The sequence below is a fragment of the Dromaius novaehollandiae genome, chromosome Z (genome assembly GCF_036370855.1).
Source record: "Dromaius novaehollandiae isolate bDroNov1 chromosome Z, bDroNov1.hap1, whole genome shotgun sequence".
NCBI lineage: Eukaryota > Metazoa > Chordata > Aves > Casuariiformes > Dromaiidae > Dromaius > Dromaius novaehollandiae.
The window spans coordinates 42,400,569-42,422,197 of record NC_088132.1 but is presented as its reverse complement, the minus strand read 5'-3'; the positions used below and the strand labels follow the sequence as shown (position 1 = coordinate 42,422,197).

Below are 21,629 nucleotides of genomic sequence, written 5' to 3'. Positions count from 1 at the left end.
AGAAGTTACTAGCTAACCAAAGGCTGAAGTCCACCATAGATTTAAAAATGTTAATATGCAAGTTATTTACTCCCTTGAAAGCTAAGCAAATGTCAGACCCAAGTTGTTCTTTCAGTGAAATAAATATTAACCTACAGTAGCAACACTGTATTTACCAAATTTACACTGGCATTTCAGAGCAGAATGAAGTTCTCTGTTGATTTAGAAATTGTGGAATGCAACTGAAAAGCCTTTGCTTGGTGAGTAATATTGACTCTGTTTATTACCACCTTAAAGTCATTCAAGGTATTATTTCTAGACACCATGAGATCTTAATGCTGGGTGAAATACTCTGTTCAAATATTTTTCTCAAAATAGCCTTTAAGGTATTTTCAGTTAGCTTATATTTTTAGAAAAACAATGCTGCTTTTAATGGAACACAAGTCATATTTAGAAGGTACCATGCATGCACATTTTTATTAGTCCTTACTCCTATGCTGCTGATTTCTGATCCTAGGACAGGTCTGTCAGACGATGAAGACTCTGATCTTGTCTTTGACAACTTCACTCTTTCAGCAATCTAGAAGTCAGAATGCTGCACAAGTTACACAGGACCCCACACTCCATACACATTATACAAAACACATCATCATTGGTTCACTGACTACTTTTGGAAACCTTAAGTAAACTGCTATAGATTGACATCTGTGTTGTAACTGAGAGACTTAAAAGTTATTAGTACTTCTCTCTTTCTGCAGGTCAAGTTCATGGGCTTGCTAATGACCACAGAAAGCTCTCCTGGGATTCTAGGCGATATTTCCCAAGTAATCACATGCCCGCACAGCAGCTGTGCAAAATGAAACCCACTTGTCCCAGATAATAAGCATTATTGCAATACATGATAGCTTACCTTGGCTATGGGAATGTCATTGCTACTGCTGCTTGTGCTCAGTTCTCCAGTACTGGGGTTAATGGGTCGATTTGCAGAAGTCAGGCGACTTGGGCTGGATGGACCTGTTGCCTGCACGCTTTGTAAACGTGTTTGCAGTTCCCGAACCTATAATAAAACACAATATTCTGTTTTCACATCTTTATGGTTTAAATATTTCAGAAGTTTTCTCATTGTCTCACCAAACCTGATTGCTTGTGGCTTGAGCACAGAAGTTGTATTTTGCCCTGTGGTGGCTGCAAAATTTTCATATGGGGAGACTGCTTTAAAATTCTACTCCCCCCCGCTTTTTTTTTTTTTTTAATATTTCCAATGTGTAAAAAGGCAAATGTAATGTTGCAGAGCAATTAATATTAGTTCCAGCTTGCTTTATATAACTCCTTCAATGCAGCAGTACTATATGCATAAAAAATATCTGGGGAGGAAGGGGGTGAAGCTAATGCCCTATCCTAAGATTATGAGGCCTAAGTGAAACAGACGAAGATCCTGTTCTTAATGGAAAGCTCCAATGCTGAAGAAACACTTCACATAAAAATATCACAGGATGACTTCATCATATTTAAAGGTCAAAGACATTGAAATTTTAATCATGCTTTCAAAACTACAGTTAAGTAAAGCTACCAAAAAGTGAGCAGTGTACAGACAAGAAAACACTAAGGAAGTGCCCAGTTAAGTTTTCAGAAGGTCTCTGTAAACATATATTGCAGAACGCTGCACTGTCCTCATAACAAACACATCAGGTACTTGTAGAACCGACATCAAAAGAGCTCCAGGACTAGAGGGGGAAAAAGGAGGCCTGCGGGAGCCAAAATGTATTGCTGAGCATGCAATTACGGTGTTTACCTTGGAATAATTCTTAATAAACACAGAATAAACTGTCTGCTGAACACCCCAGTTATGCCACAAGGGAAAGTGACAGAGCTCATTTTTCCCACAGAACTAGCGTTCTGGTATCAAACAAAGAGCATGAGGAGAGAGACAAGGGAGAGGAAAGCACTCAAAGAGGAAATTTCCCTGAATGCTGGAATCCTTATCTTAATATGAAAGTTTCTGTGTGGATTTTGTTAGAACATTGCAGAACAGAACTGGTGAAACTTTATCAGAAGTCCAGTGAAATAAGAACAGAGCTCAGCCTACCTGATATCCCCTTGTAGCATGAAATGCAACTGTGATACCTATTTTACAGAACAAAGTGGGATCTTATACTAAATGTAAAACATTTATGCAAAGAACTGAATAAGCAAGCCGAAACTCTCGGTCAGAAAATATCAAAATTAGAGTTGCATTACATCTTTGGCCCTTCCTCATCTATAAGCTCATTAAGTGCACTGTTAGTGCTTCGGAGATCAGTGTTCAAAGAAGTGGCAGTCAGGATGTTCCCTGCACTACCACATACACAGATCCCTTCAATGTACTGCACTGAAGCAGGGGCTCAAGCTAGAAACCCATTTCTCCCAGATAATAAGAAGCATTACTCTCCCCAAAGCAGTATCTTATGACCCCTACAGTCTGCTTCTACTTCCCTGGGGAATCCCCCTGCTTCTGCTTCAGATTTTATGCAAACTGAGGGTCAGGTTGTTTGAAGATTTACTGTCAAATATCAGAATTTGTAGGTAGGGGCTAATTATAAAAAGAAGAAAAACCCCATGCTTTACAAAACAAAGCGTAACAATTATGTATTACTAATAAAAGGTTGTAGGTAACAACAGTAAGAGCACAAAAGGCTAACTACACTCGCTTCCCTGTTCATGGAGGAGTGCTACACCTTAAACAAAGTGAAGCCAAACATCTCCCTTGTTCTCCCCGTTACAACAAGGAGAAGTACACAAAACTTCTAAACCAAATCCCCAGTGTTTAAAGTAACTTACTGAAAAATGGATGTGGGCATTTGCCCCAAAATTATAGATCTTTCTAAGTGTAATTCCATTAAAAGTTAACTGAGCAGATGTGTGTAAAGTACATTCATAGCGCGTATCTTCTAGATATTCACAGCTGCGGCCTCCTTTGTTCATATGATATTCCTTTGTTCGGATATGGTTTCCAACACGGATACAGCTGCAGCAATGCAAACCATAAGGACAGAAGTGCTGCACTGATGCAAAACAGTCATTTTAACCTAACTGGTAAGTCTAGAACTGAAATAAGCCATGTATGTATGTTGCTGCTTGTAGATGTGGTGTGCAGGCGTAGGCAGGATTTGTACTGCTGCATTAACACCAGGAAAAAAAAGGCTAATTTTTTTTAAATTGAAATCACATTTATTACTATTTCTTAACCCAGGCTGTTCGTATAAATAAATAAATTCCCCAAATACTTAAGTTACAGCATTATTTACAAGGAAGCAAACAGAAAAAGCACTAAGGATTTATTCATCAGAAAATCAAATCTCTGCCTCAATGTCTGACTTAAAAATTGCTAAAATACTCACCTACACCCAGAAGCCAGTCCTGAAAGATTTCAGTCCAAAAACGAGTAACATTGTAAAGTTAAGGGCAACCAAGAAACAGCATGTTAAAATTGTTTAAAACACTGTGTATTCACTTACTCCCAATTTTAACATCACTTTATGTAAGGACAGTATTACATAAAACTTTAACACCTATAGCTTTCCTTTGGTCTATGTTTTATTGCTGAGCAGTGATTATTGGCCACAGTTACAAAGTCAATTATTCTTAATGGTCCCTAAAACAAAATTCACAATGGAGAGAAAAATTAACCCAACTAAAGCCACAACCAGGAAAACTTCTGCTTAGGAAAGCATTTATAAAAGAAAACTCAAAGCACAGCACAGTTACCAATCTATGTTAGTCACTGCTTTAATACTGTACCAGAGAAGCAACCCCGACTTAAAAAAGCATTAGTAAGCTGTCTGTTTTCTTGACGTATTTACAAATTCAGTCCTTCATTTGAGAAATTACACACTGAATTAACTGCTATAAATTACTGCACTAACTTTAGGAACAGCGAGCACTGGATGATAATCCTGGAGGAGGATAACAAAACAAGTTTGTCTTACCTGCAGAATCACTGACGTCAAAATTCACACTTCACCAAGGCAGGATCACCAACCAGCTGGGTTGCCCACCTACATGACTGCCCTGAGACAATTCAGATAACTATTTCTGGTCACCAAAGCTTCCTCCATAAATAGAGCTATATGCACCATCTCCTCAGAAAGCACTTTTCTGAACTAACAGTAATTCTAAAGGAAAAATAAAGGAAAACCAAAGAAAAAAATTGAGGAAAAAAGTGTTTAGAAGAGGTGGCTTCTCTGTATCGGTGATGAATGCATGGTCTTCCTTCATTTTGAGATCAGTGATTCTACAGGTAAGACAAACTTGCTCTGTTATTCTGCTCAGAATTATGTTTACCAGTAGAAAGAAGGTGATTACGGTATTGCATGTGAGAGACAGTAAGTACTTGGAAATGGGAGAGTGAGGAAGGGCAGATGTTACAGGAATTGGTAAAAATTTGGTAAAATCCTATGGATGAAGAGGAAAAAAAACCCAAAAACCCAAAAGATCCACTGAAAGACAGGGAGGAGTGGATTTGTGAGGTAGTGAGGAATAGAGAGGAGTGATTTAAAGAAATATTTCCTCAGCCTTTGCCTCCTGTTTAGTTTAAAGACAGCAACACCTAGCAGGATATCAGAACTATGGTCCTAAAACTCTAAATTGAGATGAAAAGTGGCAGACAAGCAGATCAAGTTACAGTATCAGACAAAACAAGGCATAGGAGAGAATAGAGAGGAATAAAGGAAACAACTGTGGAAACACCTGGGAAGACAACATTAAGAAAAAGGAAAGAGCAAAGATCAACATTAAGAAAAAGGAAAGAGCAAAGATCTTTTACATGGCTGGAGGAAGCCAGGAGAACTGTGGAAATCCCAGAAGTAAAGAAGTGCTGGATCTTTGGAAACAGCAACAGCAGGGGTATTAAGTGATACACAGGACAATACAGCCATGAGACTTGAGAGCAAAGGATACCCTAGATACTGAGCAAGTCAGATGCAAATAGACATTTTATTTATTAATATTTGATGTTTAGCAACATGGACCAATTGTTTAGTTGCATGTCTAATTTCTTCCTTGAATGTTGAGAACTGGAGTAGAAAACAAGGGGGGGAAAAAAGCATAACTTATTGTGGGTGCCTTAAGAACTAAATTAAAAGACAGTCAGGATAGAAGAAAAAAGGGCCTGACAAAACTGTTGGATTTATAAAGGACATCATAAGTGGTTAACAGGCACCATGGACATGTTTGCAAACATGAATAGTGGGTTATAGAAGACACTTCAGGTAACTCAAGTTACCTATAATCATGAATCTAAGAAACATATTGATCCATTTTACTCATCGTATTTTACACATGCATACTCATAACTATACAATTTCTTAACATACTCTCAATAAAACAATGCACCACTACAAACTCCCCGTTTTTATCACTGATTTCCACATTTAAAGGACACCTGCAGCTTTTGCTCTCAATCCATTTCGAAATAAAAGTCACGCCTGTGATTCTTTTCTTTGAACCCTATCTGTGACTGGTTTTATCATGCAGTATCTTTTAACTCTTTAAGTAATGAAGGTTTTTTCCAAGCATTTGAATATCACTTCCAAATTGTTTTTGTTATAAAGAGAGGGAAGATGAAGTACAACAAACTATGGGAAATGAACATAGTTCTCCCACTATTTTATTTACACATACTGCAAATCTGCAGGGGAGAGGATGGAAAATGAAACACTAATGTGGTAATTCAAGGTGCTCTAAGTGGCAAGGGCCTTTCCCAGCTTCTGAGCACTAATAAGCTTTCAATCAGGCCTCGCAGTGATTATTTGCAGTCGGATGTAACCTCTCTCAAATGTTTAAAACAACCATGAGCGCGAGAGCTAAGGAGGCCTGATTTCCTAGAGATTGCCTGTTGTGGCTGACTGAATGCAGTGGTCTCGAACTGCCTACGCTCTGAGGGAAGGCTTTCCCGGTACTTGTAAGGGCCCCTTTCTCCTCACTGACTGCTCTGGCGCTGAATCAGCTCTGTAGTCATTCCTTCAACACAGGCATTCAGAGAATCTCTCCCCTCTACCCAGATGTGTGGTTTGAAGCAACTCAGAATAGTTTAACTGTCTTTGGGAGCTCTGTTATTCCCACAGAACTGAAAATCAAATCACAGTTTGAAAAATTATTTTGAGGGACAGAGAAAGGGAACAACACACAGACACACACCGAGCTATGGGAAAACAGGTATGCTATACAGGTTTATACATATGGGTTTTTAAGTATCAGGAAAAGCTACAGTTCACTGGGTGATACAGGTATGTTACAAAGTTCTCTATAGCTTTTGCCACCTTTCAGACCTAAGTCCCTCACCAAGTGCTGCCTACTGATCCGTGTGGAAAGATTTGGGTGCTGCACCTCCATAAAACACACAAAGTTAGGAAAATCAAGGACATGACAGGACATGACATTGGAGGTGAAGTGTGGATTCTCCAAAAGCCTCAAACAAAGCTGAAGTATTCTGAACCAGGCTAGCACACGGGAAAAGCAAACACAAATGAGGGCAGGAAGCCTATCTCAGGCTTTCCTTCATTTAATTTCAGATTAATCACTGCACATTTGCATACAAGCTTGGAAATAAAAGCAAAACTCTAGCTCTTTAACAGCTAAGCTGAGATATTGCTGTGTAAGCAAATACTACGCAGCTGAAGGAAAAGGGGAATGGAAATAGCTTTTGGCTGCTACCTCAGGTCTCTGGTGCATACCAAAAGACAAGCAGACAGAAGAGCTCAAGGATCACTTTAAACTGTGCAAGCTCATAATAATCTCTAAAGACCCATAACATAGCAATCTGGAGCAATTCTTTCTGACCCCGAAATGAAGGATGCCGAAAGGAGGAGAGTCGAGCTGCTCATGCCAACTTTGTGTCATGAGAGGAGAGCACAGGCTGAGGAATGCCTGGGAGCCAAGGATCTGATCCCCTCTGTGGTCTGGGTGCGTTTCAATTGTTTGCAGGAATGAAGTATTTTGGGAGAGCCCTCATGCTAAAACTGTATTTTTTGGAGTGGGGGAAATCTGGGCAGCTGTAGGGATCACATATTAAACCATGCTTTTCCACTCCACTCAAGGTTACAATTTCAATAAGGTCTCAATAAGTAGAATATAGCTAAAATACAAAGTTCTTGCTTTTCTGATCAGTTTGGCAAATTCAGCTGAGTTAGGAATAGATACAAAAAATCATCACAACTATCAGCGTTTGATTAACTGCACAAGCTGTAATAGTGACATATGGCTTATGCAGAGAATTAAAGATTTAACAGACTTCCACTGAGCTGGACCTGCCTTTTCATTTTAGACTTAGTTCTTCAGAAAAGCCCAAGGGAAGCCTGAACATTGCCTGCACCTACCACTTCACATGCCACCATGCTGCTGGGGACTGTGCTGAGGCACTACTAATCTGCTAACTTTCATGGGCAGTAATTAAAAAAACCAAACATCTTTTACTTCTGCAGTCGTGCTGGAGTTTATACGCTCTATCAGTATTGCTCACTGACTCCCCGATGGATAGAAGAGATTTTGTCTGAGAACACAATTACTTCTTCTGCTACTACGTAAGTGCGTTGCTACATTTAACAACTGTAAATAGTACTGCTCCGATTCCAATCTTATTCTAATATTATCTCATGTACTGGTACAGAAGTTCTCCAGCCTCTTATTTGCATTAGTGGATTCAGAATTAGGCTCACCTATATATGCTGGTAAGCAGTTTTCTAGGGTATCGACCTACCTAAGCCCAAACTTAAATAAAGTTTATTTTTAATATTACCATATCATGCAGAGGTAAAATAAACCTCTGTGTTATGAAATTAGCAGCTACACTGCAGGCACCCTACAGAAATAAGTGATTACTTCATTTACTAATGACCCGTGAGAAACAAAACTCCATATGCATGTTGTTTCTTAGCTACTGTTCTAGAAAGCAGCACAATCTGTTAACTGAGCACATTAAATACCTAATTAAATTAAATCTCTAACAAGCCTGAGAAAAACCTATTGAGAGCACTCTGCTTGATTACAGGCGCTGGGCTAAAGTAACGCACCTATTGATCTGGTCAACTTCAGCTTATTCTCTTTACCCAATTTAATTTAAGAACAATAACTAAATTTTAGTTGGATCTCCTTTTCCACTCTCCAGGGAAATAATCTGAAGTGACTCTGAGTTCAGGTGGCATACAGAAAATATTTAATAGGTCAAAGAAAACATTTATTTTGTTGCAACTATGGACACAAAGTTATATTACAAATGCAAATATGGTTTCCAGTGCACCAATTACAGAGTATTGCTGACACAGTCATACGTCATGAACAGATTTCTCTTGTAGGGAAAATAAACCAGTTGTTCTACAAGTTAAGGATGATATTAAAAACTGTATTTCAATAGAGCCCTCTATAAATGCAAAATAAATGAAAAAGGAAAAAACTGCCAATTGTGTCTCAATATAGTCGCTTTGATCTTGTTATGCTCTGTGCCAGTCCAACATTAGCCATTCACTCATCGGCAGGTTATGGCAAGACACATCTATTCATTCTATCAAAAAAGAGTTTCCTTAATTAAAAAAGAGTGAACAGACATTACATAACTGGCTTGTTTTGTAGGACAGTGAGCTCACAATCTTTACAGAGCAATTCAAGACCTATCATCTCTTGGGTCACTGGTCTGAAGGAAATTCAGGTCAGTAACATCACACTGATGCTCTCATCTGACAATCCTTCTAGGCACTGACATGAAACAAGTTGCTGATCTCAATTCTGCTTTCACAAGAGTTGCTTCCATAACTGAGATGCATCAGTAACGTGTGCAGCATCCACATTAGCAGCTCCAGAGAGGCCAACAACTACTAGATCAACATGATTAACACTCTGTCCTTTCACTCCTAGGCCCCCGCCTGCACTAAGGAAATTGCATATGTATTTCATAACGTAACCAGCACTTGTGTGACTCCACAAATGCTTCTGCTGGGAATACCAGTGGAAATTCCAACGCAAACTCACCAATTCGAGCATTATCCACATACACAGGACTAGAAGGCATTTTCTTCGTCATCTAACCCAATCCTCCGCTATTGCAGGCAATCAGACAAAACAATACAGTTTTGTAGAGATACTACAGCTAGCTCTAGGAATAGTGCAGCTATATTAACTGGGTCAATTAAAAGTAGGGTTTTTTTGCTTTGCTTCTGATACAATCCTAAAGTAACCCATCAAACCCAGGATTGTATCTCTGCATAGTCATATATTACATCACCCAAATATACTTTTAAATATTTTAAGCTCCATTTTAAAAGTAGTTAGGCACTAACATCACGCCTTATTGTTGCTTCAAAACTGCAATCTGCTGGTCTGTTAGAAACTTCATAGGCTAATTTCTAATCTAATATAGTCATGGGTAGTATATATTAATTTGTTCTTGCTCCAATTTTGTCCCTAAGCTTGAACAGTCATTATCTCCCATCCTTGTTTGCTTTCTCTGGTATTCACAAAGAGAAATCAAATTTGTATTCAGATTTTGTTTTGTCAGGTTAAACATGACAGTCTCTTTTGGTCACTTCTCCAAGCACGTTGCCCATTTCTCTGACCATCTTCTACATCTTTCGCTGTCAATTCAAGTTGAACTTTCTTGAGCACAAGGGATTAGAACTACATATAACATTCCAGATCAGATCTCATCACTCTTTACATAAATTGCAACAGTCCTTCCTTTCTTTACTGGAAATACCTTATCTGGTACCTCCTCCAATTGTGTTTGCCACCACACATCAGTTTCTCAGTCATCCTGATATCTGAGGGTACAAACACCAGTTCTTTCCCCTTTTCTCTTTTTCAGCTGTGGGGCTCCTGGCTGTCAGTATAATTCTTGTTACTAGTTTTACACAAACTTGGACTCCATACTTCTCAAAATTTAATTCTACTTCTATTCTTCACAGTCATCTAATTTTTCTTGTATGGTATCCCAATACTGCTCTGTATCATCTGTGTTTCTGCAAGCAAATTTCACAAGTGCACACTTTACTCCTTCCCCCTCCCCTAAATCCTACAGTAATTCACCAGGTGCCTGAACACTACTTCTGTAGCTCAAGGGGTGGTAGTGACTCTATTTTAAGAGAAAAGTCAGTACAAAGCCACTCCAAAATTATCATGTCTGAAAACTACTTACTCTTATGATAGATAGTAGAAGGAAATTTTAGAAAAGAAAAGCCAGAGAAGTGATAAGGTTTTGTATGTTGGCAGATCACAATTCTTCCTTCACTTTTTTTTTTTTTTTTTTTTAAGGGTTAAGGGAGGCTAGAGAGTGCTGCCAAAATAATTTGTAGCTTGATACCCGAAGATTAGACAAAACAAACAGTATAACTTCATCCTAAAATGATACAGCTGTTAAAGGATAATGCTTTTAGAAACATAGAGCTTGCATAAAGAGTTGCTCTGCTGTCATTAAATGATAATGCTATCAACAATTTTTAACAACATATGATCCTCTAAACTGTCACCCAGGCTGAGCACAAACTTGAAACAGCCATGTTTTAAAACTGAAATTATTTGATATGTAGCTAAAACACTATATATTTAACAGAGACAGGGTTAACTAATTTAAAAGGTAACAGGGATTGAGCTCACATTCTCTTGAGCTTTCATCTTTTTTATAACAATTTCCATTATTCTTATTTCAGAGTCCACACAAAACACAAGGCCTTTATCTGACATAGCAGAGTCAAAAAATGGAGACAGGGAAGTAGGACATGGCTGGGGCTACTCATTGTTCAGTTCAGAGAATTATTACCCAGTGACAGGACTCCTGCTCATTTTCTTTCTCCTAATCACAAATTGAATTCTCTTCAAAAACAAAGACATATTTCTGGTTTACAGGAAAAAACATGCCTCACAGGAAAAATTCACTAAATGAACATCTGCTTTCTCTATGGACAAGTTACACGTGCTTCCTTGGAGATGAATATCAGGTTTTCTGTTAACACATGATCTCTGACATAAGATTGTTATACACCTTGGCTGTTCATCTTACACACTTTTCCAGTTATGTTCAGTTTTGTCCTAGCTCTGTAATTCATATAGCTTGGCTAAATGAAAAAGAAGCCTGATGGCAAAATTACATGGACTAGCAGGACTCAGATGTCCCCTGTAACAAGAAGTGTTTTTCTATGCACTGTTGAGATGGTTGGCAGGCCTTACCCTTCTGCGCAATCTGTCCCTTTCTTCACGAATAGCATTCATGGTGGCCTTGGTCCTGTTCAGCTCTTCCTCTTTGCTACACAGCATGGCAGTGAGGCTCTCGTTCTCTTCCCGCAGGCCAGCTAGCTCCTTTTCCCATCGAGATCTCTCTTCAGATAGATTTGGATAAAGATCCCGTCCTAGTACACCCTCAATTTCTTCTACTGTCTGCAAAAATACAGTCACCATAAAACAGAAAGAACCAGACAAAGGTGATTAAACGAGACTAATGGTACACAGCAAAAAAATGTGTAAAAGGCAAATATACCATTACATGCATACACCTCCCCCCCCAACACCATTACTTTGCTTCTTTTGTCCAAAATTAGAGTCAGCCATTTTATTAAAATTTTTCATACTCTCTGACATGAAAGCAGAGGGATTCTTTATATACAAACCAGCTGTCTTACTTTTATAAAACACGATTAGTGACAGTAATCCCACCAACTTCTTCTCAAAGCACTTTAAAACAAATTAATGACTCTTTGCCATGGGCTAGCAATGTCATTTCCCTGCCAGGGTAACAGACAGACAGCAGCAGCCTGAGCCTGGCCTGTGGTTGTATGTGCAAGGCATGGGGCCTTTCTTCATGCTGGACCAACTTTGCAAAAAGCACAACAAAAAGAGTGGGAAGAGCAAAGAGGAGGACTCTCTTCTTTCTGTCCCTGGGGACATATTCTTTCCTAGAGGGGACACAGAAATAAAAGAAAGAAAACGCACATTGGCTAGGCTTACATTAAGACAGAAACGTTACAGCCTTTTTAGTGCCTAAAAAAAAGTTTAGGTTTCTCTGGGACATAACACCTTCCAGCATTTGACACCCCCTTCCCTTGCTCAGAACTGTGCCCTGTAGGTGCCAGCCAGCACAAAAGAGATTGAGCAACTTCCAGTGGGTGAAACTGAAAAACCACACCACCACCACCACCCATCCACCCCACCAGCAAGGGGACAGACACTGCCATGGCTAAACATAAAGGGAGACTGGTCATTCCAACATGTTAAAACACAGCATAACACTCAATGTGTCGGGTAACTACGTGCAGCTCTTCTACCACTGTGCAGTTAACATACGCTGTGCCTGTGCTAAATGTTGTAATTTATCCAAAGACCTTTACATCAAGCAAAACCCCTGATTGTTGCTAATAAGCTTCTGAACCTCTCTTAAAGCAGTCCACCTTAAAATGGTAGCGAGAAAGGCAGAAAATTAATGAATATATGATGTAACTAGCAATCTGGAAAGTTTCACTTCACTGGATGTCCCGAGAACAAGTTATAGCTAAAGCCCATATTTTAAAGTCCAATATGTGAGGTACATAACTCATATTTCAATTCCATATTCCAACTCATTCTCACATTAGACTTAAAATAGTCTAATTATTTTTTTTGTTTCTTTTGTCTTTTTTTCCCTCAAAAAGGCCTTAATTTTTAATATATAATAAAGGTGACTATTTAAATTAGGGGAGTGCCCTTAATTTGGGAGGGAATAAAAAGACCAACTAGAGAATAGCCGAAAATGCTAAACCAAGCCACACTGAAAATACAACTCTGCTTTTCTCTGTAAGAAATCTTCCCAATGCAGTGACCCTAACTGAAGTACCAATGAAGTTTTACTGTTTGTCCAGAATTGTTGTTATTGTTATTAATAAATTAATATTATTTAACAAATTTCGAGCACAGCAAGAGTCCCATCCTTAGCAGGCATAAAAAGACACTCATACAAAAGAAAAGAAATTGTTTTTAACAACTAGTTGAAGGTTACTCTATAAGCCTCTGTGGAAGAAGCAGGGACAAAACTTTTGCAGCAAGGTTCAGTGTACTCCTTTAAATCATATTTCATATTCCCCTTCCCCTCCCCCATAAAACTGTAATACGTTTAGAGTCATAAATACCAAATTCCACAAAGTATCTAAATTATAATTCTGCTTACGTATTTGCTAGAAGGCTTCAAATAATTTTCTGAGGAGAAATGCCTTGCAATATCTCTAAGACAATAGAAGCTGCAGCACCCCCTTATATTACTTTCACCTGGACCTACAGGTCTCAAACAATCAGATAGAGAAAACAAGATAGGTTATTTCAACACGAGGAAGAGTTCAAGTTCTGGATGTGCACATGGACATTAATCTTGCAACGTGAAGAAAAGTTCTGTAGCAACAGGATGGCTCTCTCTTGAAGATGGGAACCTCTGATGCCAGTTTTATTTTTAAAACTGCCTCTTCGTTGCTGTCACTTCTCCCTCCCCTCCCCAGATCCCCCGTCTCACACATGCCCCCGCTGTTCCCTCAGCTCTCTCTTAACACCAAGTTCTGCTGCTGCCTCCTTTTTCCCTATTCCTCATGTTCCTACTCTTGCTATTTTTTCAGCCCTTCCATTTCCTATGCCTCTGCTCCTCCTCACAGTGCTGTCGGGAATGACAAGCCTGGAGCAATACTGAAAGAGGAAGACTCATGAGGAGAAAGTAGCAGGGATTCAAGGCTGCAGAGCTATCAACAGAGGACAGAGAGGCTGCTGCTGTTTCTCCAGACCCTCCATTGCTACTATCTGCCCACACAACTACAAACTTTAGGCAGCAATAGCACCAGCGTGGGTCTGACAGTCACACTAGTGGCTGCCCTGTGGTCCTCAGCAAAGCTGAGGGACCTTTCTGCTGCTCTGCTCCCATGCTCTGAACGTGATCAATATCCTTCTGCTCACTAAAATACTGCTACAGTTCTCTGGTTTCATTAGCAACATGCTACATCCACCATGGTAAATAGAGCAAAAAGTACCATATGCAGATATATCTGCACAAGCTACTGTGGTGGGGTTTTTTTCTTCAAAGCAGTGGCACAGAGTAGTTACATTGGGCATGCTGCTGCACAGCAGATAAATCCAAGTGTAATTTCATAGATTATAGGACTAACCTGCAAGTTCTAAGCACAGGGCTGGATGTTTTAACATGGTAATTCCAGTCTTGTCTCTGACACTGCCTGTCATCCACACTCCCTGCCTCAGTCTCCTCACTAAGGTGTTATGCTACAGACATGATATCAGATAAACTCAGGAAGGATCAGGTTTAAAAAGAAGAAAAAAACAGTACTTTTTCACATGGCATAAGTCATTGGTAGAATCTATTGCTTCCAGATATTATGGATATCAAAAATTTAGGTGGTTTTAAAAAAGTCACTAGATACGATCACAGAAGGAAACTCCATCCAAGACTATTAAGCACAAAGATGGCATCCCTGGCTCAAGCAGTTCCCAACCCACAACATGCTGGAAGCATGCATGGAAGAAGGAGAAGAATATACTATGCATGTCTTGATCAATATGGTCTTTCCATCAGCATTTGCCCTCGGACAGGTTGACTTTTGGTCTGACTCAGTGCAACTGTTTTCATGTTCTAAATGGTTAATGATGAGAAGTATATACAGCTTTTTTCATTTTTAGAGCTTGCTAGCTAGTGTTAAGTATCAGTTACTGGGTTTAATAGTTACTCTTTGAAATATCCTAAGCATTAACCAGTCAATTCTGTGTAAATCTTCTTAAGCAAAGGAAAGTTTTGTAACTTTGCAGTTTATCAAGATGCTCTGCTCATTTCAATGTCTTTTCTTATTTGCAGGGCAGAAACACTTGAGCTAGCTACAGTCACTTGATTTGTATAAAAATCAGCAACAAATTTACCAGAAACTAGATTAAAAACAACAATAAAATCTAATCATCAAAGCAGGAGGATTTGAAATATCCAAAACACTAATACGGTAGCTCACCAATGAAGAAAATCATCCAACAGTAAAAGCAAAAGATTAAATATCAGAACATGCCAGGTTTCCATACATGATTTTATGCATTTTAAAGAACTCAGTTCTCACTCTGTGGAAGCAGGAAAGCAGAAACAACCTGCAGCAATCGGTGGAATTGCAGAGGAACTCTGCATATTTTTGCTACATTAAACACATTGGTGAAATGCTTCTGCAACTCGTAATCTGAGCACGTCAGACAGTTTCCTTATCTTCTTGAAAGGTTAATATCCTTTATGTGCTATCACTCGTCCAAGGCAAACAATCCCAGACTCTACTGCATAGGCAGTGGGAAAGCCTCCCCTTTCCACAGCCCACAAAATAGCTGTGCCTGGAGAGATCACACGAAAGGAAAAGGACTGTATCTTGTATTGGGGAAAAGCTGCTGACAGTTACTTATACTGATAAAACTTTGATTGTAGTTACTTTGAATCAACAGTAAACAGTGGAGTTAAAACAAACAAAAAGCTTGAGAACTAAACTTCTGGCAGCTATTTTGTGATTTTACTGAATCCACTTCCTGCAAAAGCTCTCATCTCTCACTTTAGAGATTTTGTGGACTAAGCACAGACCAATCTCCATCTGTTTTCTAAGATCCACAATCTCTTTCTCGGTGAACACGGAGTACTGGGAATACGTAATCCTAAAGCTCCAGAAAATGCAAGAGACTCGGGTGTCTCTCTCCTTGTCCTACATACACACGTTCATCAACCTACCACTCAACATTAAGTTCTTCACAGGCAATTATATTTTTAAGGCATCACCAGGAACAGAGCTGACCTTTCCCCTGAGCATGCCAAAGGCCTGAGCAGTTCAGAATGGTCACAGACCTCACCACATCAAGAGTAAGCGTCAACACACTTGCTCTTAGATAAACAAGTCACTGCTGCTTTTCCATCTGACACAAAAAAAATTGTTCACTTGTTTCCCTTTCTACAGTAAGGCATCTTACTATTCCCTTGCTTTAAGGATTTGAATTACAACTCCTTCATTACGTGTGTTACCAGCCTTTCCTTTTACTGTTCTGTGTACCATAAAACCAAGACATACAAGTATTGATTGAATTACTTGTTTCTGTGGCTGGCTTATCTTGCTAGAACTAGTCTATCACTACATACTTTGTGTTAAATACTAGCTTTATACCACAGGCCAGCAAAACCACAATTTACATGTAGTTTATGGCATTTTATCCTCAAACTTTAGAAAGTGTTACATATTGTAGTCTCAGTCACCAGCTCTGACTAGCTGTGTGACCTTGAGCAAGTGACAACTCATTTGTTGGATAACCTTCAGAGAGTAAATTAACTGCGGAGTGCTCCAGTTTCTCTCATCTCTGAAGTGGAGATGAGAAAAATGCATCTCTGTTTTGAGACCAAAAAAAATCTATTAGTAGCTCCTCCTGTGCCTTGGAGAATTTAGTATATTAGCAGGTGTATGACTACCTATGCAACAGATACTATGAGCTAGAGTTGATTTTTTGCAAAGTACTTTGCCATGTTTGGAAATAAAGTGCTATTTCTGCAGAATATTGTCACCTCTCATGCAAGCTACTCACTGCATTTAGTGATTAGTTATTGATACCTTAATGGCTAGATCACAATGTTCGCTGGCAGTGGTGAGTTGTTCAATATGTCTATCCACTTCTGCTACAGATAAACTGCAGCTGCTCTTCTTCCTCCCGCAGACAACATTTTCCAGACCTGTCAGCACTCTTTGCAGTTCTGAATTCAAGTCACTACAGTTATCTACAAAATAAAAAGAACACATATTTGACAAGAACAGAGTGACTCAGTGAAACAACAAACTCTGATCCAGGAAGTACCTGTTACAGAACTGCTAAACACTCCTTTTGTTAAAGCTATGTCCTGTAAAGGTAATCTGACATTTTTTCCTCACTAGCTGACAGGCTTAAACACCGTAACCACCTCAACTCAAATCACAAGTTACTTCCAAATATATATCCACCCAATACTTGAAAAATAACACTCCCCCTGCTTATCTGAAGAGCTCATTTTTACTTCAAAAAGCTCTCTTTTCTGAGGGGCAAAACTTTAAGACACCACATGCTAACAGACTATGCAACTTCTTTTTTGTTACTCTTCCTGCTCTTCAGTCCTTATTATTCTGATTTTCTTACCCTCAAAGGTTTTTCTCTGGAAAGTCAACTATTCTTCCACCCAGTACATTCAATGATATTATCACTTGATGTTTCTCAGAGAAATTTTTGTAGTTGCACTTAAGCACCTCCCAACTTCAAAAATCTTCATGTTTGCAAAAAAGATCCATAGCAACTATCTTAGAGCCCATGTTTCATTTTTACACCTGTTTTTTTTCAGATTTAATTGCAGAATATTCACGACTTGTAAGAGTAGCCCTTGTTTTTTTTTTTCCACACTACAGTTGTATTAACAACATATACAAGAACACTATCTGAATTACAAAAAGTGGCAGTTCTTCCTCTGCAGTTCTTAGGCAAAGTTTTTCTGGTGCCTTGTGCATTGCCATGGTGCCCTCCATTTCTGTAAAAAACAACTGGGGCTCCTGACCATGCTAGTTCACTTTATTTTCATCTTTCTTAAGCTCACATTCGGCAATACATAGCAGTAATTGCTAGGGCAGACACGTGGTAGAATTCACTTTTGTGCTCTCTCTCAAAAGCATTAGTTGGTATTTATTTCTAGGTTACTAATCAAGAAGACTTTTACATTAACTGCTTACTGTACAGTACACAAGTGGTGCATCCTGCGATAGCAGTGCATTATCAGCTCCTATACCTTATTAAAAAGAGTGGCAGGCACTCTTGCTGCAGGATGTTATTTCTATACCACTGCTCCGAGGGTTTCACTACAGTCAGAATTTCCAAATACAAGCCTCACAGCTGAGGTTCTTAAAGTGGCCTGAAGGAGTTTGGCATTGAACTGCATCTAAAACTTAACAAGCATGAGACAACAGATTATTTTAGACTGCCTTGAAAAATAGCAGTTCAAGAGGAGACTGAAAGAGGTAGGTATTGAAGGAAGGAGGTGGCCAGAAAGTAAATAACTGTAGACTCATTACCGCAAATCGTTCTCTAGTATGCATAAACATGAAACTATTGCTGTCCAAAAAAATAATTTATAATGAAGTCACAGATTTAACATAACAAATGTGAATGGGCAACATGCATTTAAAACATTACTCTTGAATGTAGCTCCTGGCTAACAATCACCCGTCTGCTGTAATAATAACATAAAAAATACCCCTTAATAATAAAATTCATTTATGAGTGGCATCTACCACAGAGGATGTTTAATTGTAAAAAGCTATTTTTTTGTTTAATTCCTTAATCTCTGTAACATATAATCCACATTTGGCCCATTTTAACAAACAACCTTCACACAAGACCACATGTGCTAAGTTTTGGCCCTAGAGTATCATTTTTTCCCCCTGAAAAATAAGGGTTTACAAAATAATGTTAGACACACATTTCTCTCAGAAAGCTAGTGTAACCCAATCATGAGCTTTGCAAGATATACCACAGAGGATTAATAATTTTAGCTCTTAATGCTTTATTGCTTACAGGAGTAGAACAGCATATCTAAATGCATTAGCGTATCATGACATATTAATGTATTTTCTAAGTCACTGATGCTCATTCCATTAGTGCAATAAGCAAGGCCATACATAGTTATCAGGTCACGAGTATTTACCATTTATATATACGTACATTTTACATTTATATATATATATATTTTTTATATATATATATATATATATATATGAATAAAAATAAAATACACAAACACAAAAGGATTTACTTTCAAAGGAACACTGAAACAAAAAAAACCCTCAAAAACACAAAAAACAGAGACTACACGTGGAAGACAAACATGGGTAAATGAAAAAAACCCTAGGGCTAACATTCTTTTCTTATTTTATGTTGCTATATTTCATCCTATTTCCATGTTTCCCACCGTTAGCAGAAACTTAAAATGACAACTTATTGTTAATGTACACAAACCTACTTCAGCTCCATCCCACGAGGAACAAAATCAAAGCCCCAACCACAAAATAAATGCTGAAAAGTAAATTAGTTTGAAATTCTTTGTCAAAGAAAAAAAGAAAGAAAAGAGAACTCATGTTAGAATCTTTTCAGCTAAAAACTTAACAGTAAGCATTTATTTTTGAAAGCTAAAGTGTTCAATTTTTAAGAATATAAAAACCTCTACCAAAATATGTTGACCACATACAATCTGTTGTTAAATATTAAAAAATTCCTTGGACTCCAGAGGTGGGTTACTTAGCTATTATGTTATTATTAATATTGTTCTCTCAGTGCTTCTAGAAATTCAAGGCCCTGAAATACAAATGTGCTGTAGTAGGTCTTGCATTTATAAGCAAATGCAGTTCCGGAGTTCGTGTCATTTATTTCAATTTATGAACTCAAACAGAAAATCTCTATTTTATATGGTTACTTACAATAGCAGCATATTTTCTAAGTTATTACACTGCACCTGAGGGCAGCAAATACTAACTAGGCCCAAGGGTAGCAAATACCAGGCCCAAGGGTAGCAAATACCAGGCCCAAGGGTAGCAAATACCAGGCCCAAGGGTCAGCCTGTTCTCAGGTCAATTCTAGAAAGTACTGTCTTGGAAAAAAAAAAACACAGCAAAAAATTCTCACTAATGAAGTGCTCTAAGTAAGTGGAAACTGTTTCAATACAGTTTATCAAATGTAGGGAAACAAATATTACATGTTGCATTATAACCATCAAAGCCTCACATCAAGTTAATGGCCTAATATATAAGGACCATAAGTTCTGCAACAGGGATTAAGACTGCTGTCTCAATGATTTCTTAAAATAGTGCTTGCGTATAGTATCAGCCTAAAGAAGCTCCCACAGACACAGGTAGTTTACCTAGGGAAGAAAAGGAAGATGAACTATTTGTTTTTAAATATAAATTAAGAGAAATAATGTTCTGAAGAGAATTCTGGAAGTTGGTCACAGTGAGGATTACACCAGAGGCCCGTTAGCCTGCGGTTAACTGTGGTTGCAATTGTGTCCAAACAGTTAGAATGTTATCATACTTAAGGCCTTATATCTGCTCATGCTTATATTACAATCATGTGCATTTTTGGATTACAGTAACTTTTTTGTACTTGCAGGTTCTTCAAATGATCAATAATTGTGCCTGGATGGCAAAACAGATGAAATTCTGAAGAAAAGATACTTGCCCTCTTAGTTCTTAACCACAAAACATTACATATAGACTGACTGGAGGTGCTCTCTCCTTGCGCTGTATTTGAATGGCTTAGGTCAGATTTACCCTGCTCTAAATCCAATTGAATAGTTTATTTGTACACAATACTTGAAAAAAGCTCTCAATTTTCAAAAACTGAAGACATCTTCTATAATGAGGTTGTAGAAGAGCTAGATAGATGGTTCCATTCCCCAGGCCTTTTCCCCCAACTTTTACTCAGCTCGCAATTCTGTTCTAGGGTTAGACTACTTTACTGGTACATGTACGGCATGCGCATAGCCTCCCCCCGCACCTTCTTCCCCAAAAGTCATAAGCTCTCCTGAACAGATCATTCCCTTTCAGACTCCGTAGCTATTCCACATGAAGACATGGAGATTACTTCAAATGCAAGTTCACAGCTGTGGAGAAGTTCCAACATTTGTTTTGATTAACACGGCCTATATTTATCCATTGCCTCACCAAATGTTTGATGGGCATTTCAAAGCATAGAATATCTTTCTATTGCTAGAAAGCATCACATCTACTAAGAAGCATAACTCACCCACGTCTGCAGTGACCATGGTGGACTGATTCTCTGGTACCGAAACAGAATTCTGGTCCATGCTGCGTGAGTCATCGTTGACCTCATGCTGGCTTTGGCTGAGCTCTGACCGCAGCTCCGAATACTCATCTTCCTCCCTGGGAGAGAGCGCAAAGGCAAAAATAAAAACCTTTGAAATATGCAACTCCGTGGCACTTATTTCAGACTTGTAATCAGAGCAACAGGATACAATCCACAAGAGAGTAACAGGGCTTTGTCCATCCAATCAAGAAGGATTTGTATCCTTTACCACAAAGCAATTTCCCCTGTGCTGCACCTGCCACTTGTCGTAGCCAGTGTCTGCCTTCAATTTCTTTACTCCCCAGGTCTTTATTATTCCAGATCACCATACGACTAAACGATGAGTGGAACTCAGGGGTTTTTTTCACACACATGTATAAGCGAGGATGTGTGCAAGGAGGACATACACTGCTTTGCAGTAACTCCCTAACTGACCACTCTTAATCTGCACAGGCAGCTTTTGACCCACAGCAGATTGGCAATAACCTGTTTTGGTCTGTCTCTCAGCCTGAGCCTGCTGTAGGCTCATGTGCAAAGCAAGTGCACACATGCATGTACCTACACACGTGCATCCGAATTCTCCCCGGGACAGGCAGGTTTTCATTTCCCTTCTCAAAAGGAAGGGAACAGAGAAGCGAGTACGGCATCAAACTGCTGCAGTTACCGGGAAACAAAAAGACTCAGTTATCTGAGTTCTAGGTATTCTTTGTCAAGCTGGTTCTACCATAATAATTTAGGCCATAGAAAACTTTAGCTAAAGCTAATGAGCTTAAAAAATTAGGGCTTTTCCCTCCTGTCTCCAC

At 38.8% G+C, this 21,629-nt stretch overlaps 1 protein-coding gene and 1 long non-coding RNA gene across 8 annotated transcripts in view; one reads left to right on the top strand and one right to left on the bottom strand.

Annotated features, from left to right (window-relative positions):
- Positions 1-21,629, bottom strand: part of MCC (MCC regulator of WNT signaling pathway) — a 217,772-nt gene that overhangs the window by 35,346 nt on the left and 160,797 nt on the right. For all 7 annotated transcript variants that reach the window (XM_026120081.2, XM_026120078.2, XM_026120083.2 and 4 more), the window contains 5 exons: positions 20,767-20,903; positions 16,566-16,729; positions 11,167-11,373; positions 890-1,036; positions 470-559 (listed from right to left, as the gene is read on the bottom strand). In XM_026120081.2, the coding sequence (XP_025975866.1) occupies positions 470-559; positions 890-1,036; positions 11,167-11,373; positions 16,566-16,729; positions 20,767-20,903 (745 nt within the window). The remainder of the gene's footprint in view (positions 1-469; positions 560-889; positions 1,037-11,166; positions 11,374-16,565; positions 16,730-20,766; positions 20,904-21,629) is intronic.
- On the top strand, positions 66-20,773 carry LOC135325009 (uncharacterized). Its single transcript, XR_010386234.1, has 4 exons — positions 66-239; positions 2,911-3,051; positions 7,437-7,535; positions 20,131-20,773. It is a non-coding gene; the product is annotated as an uncharacterized LOC135325009 (long non-coding RNA).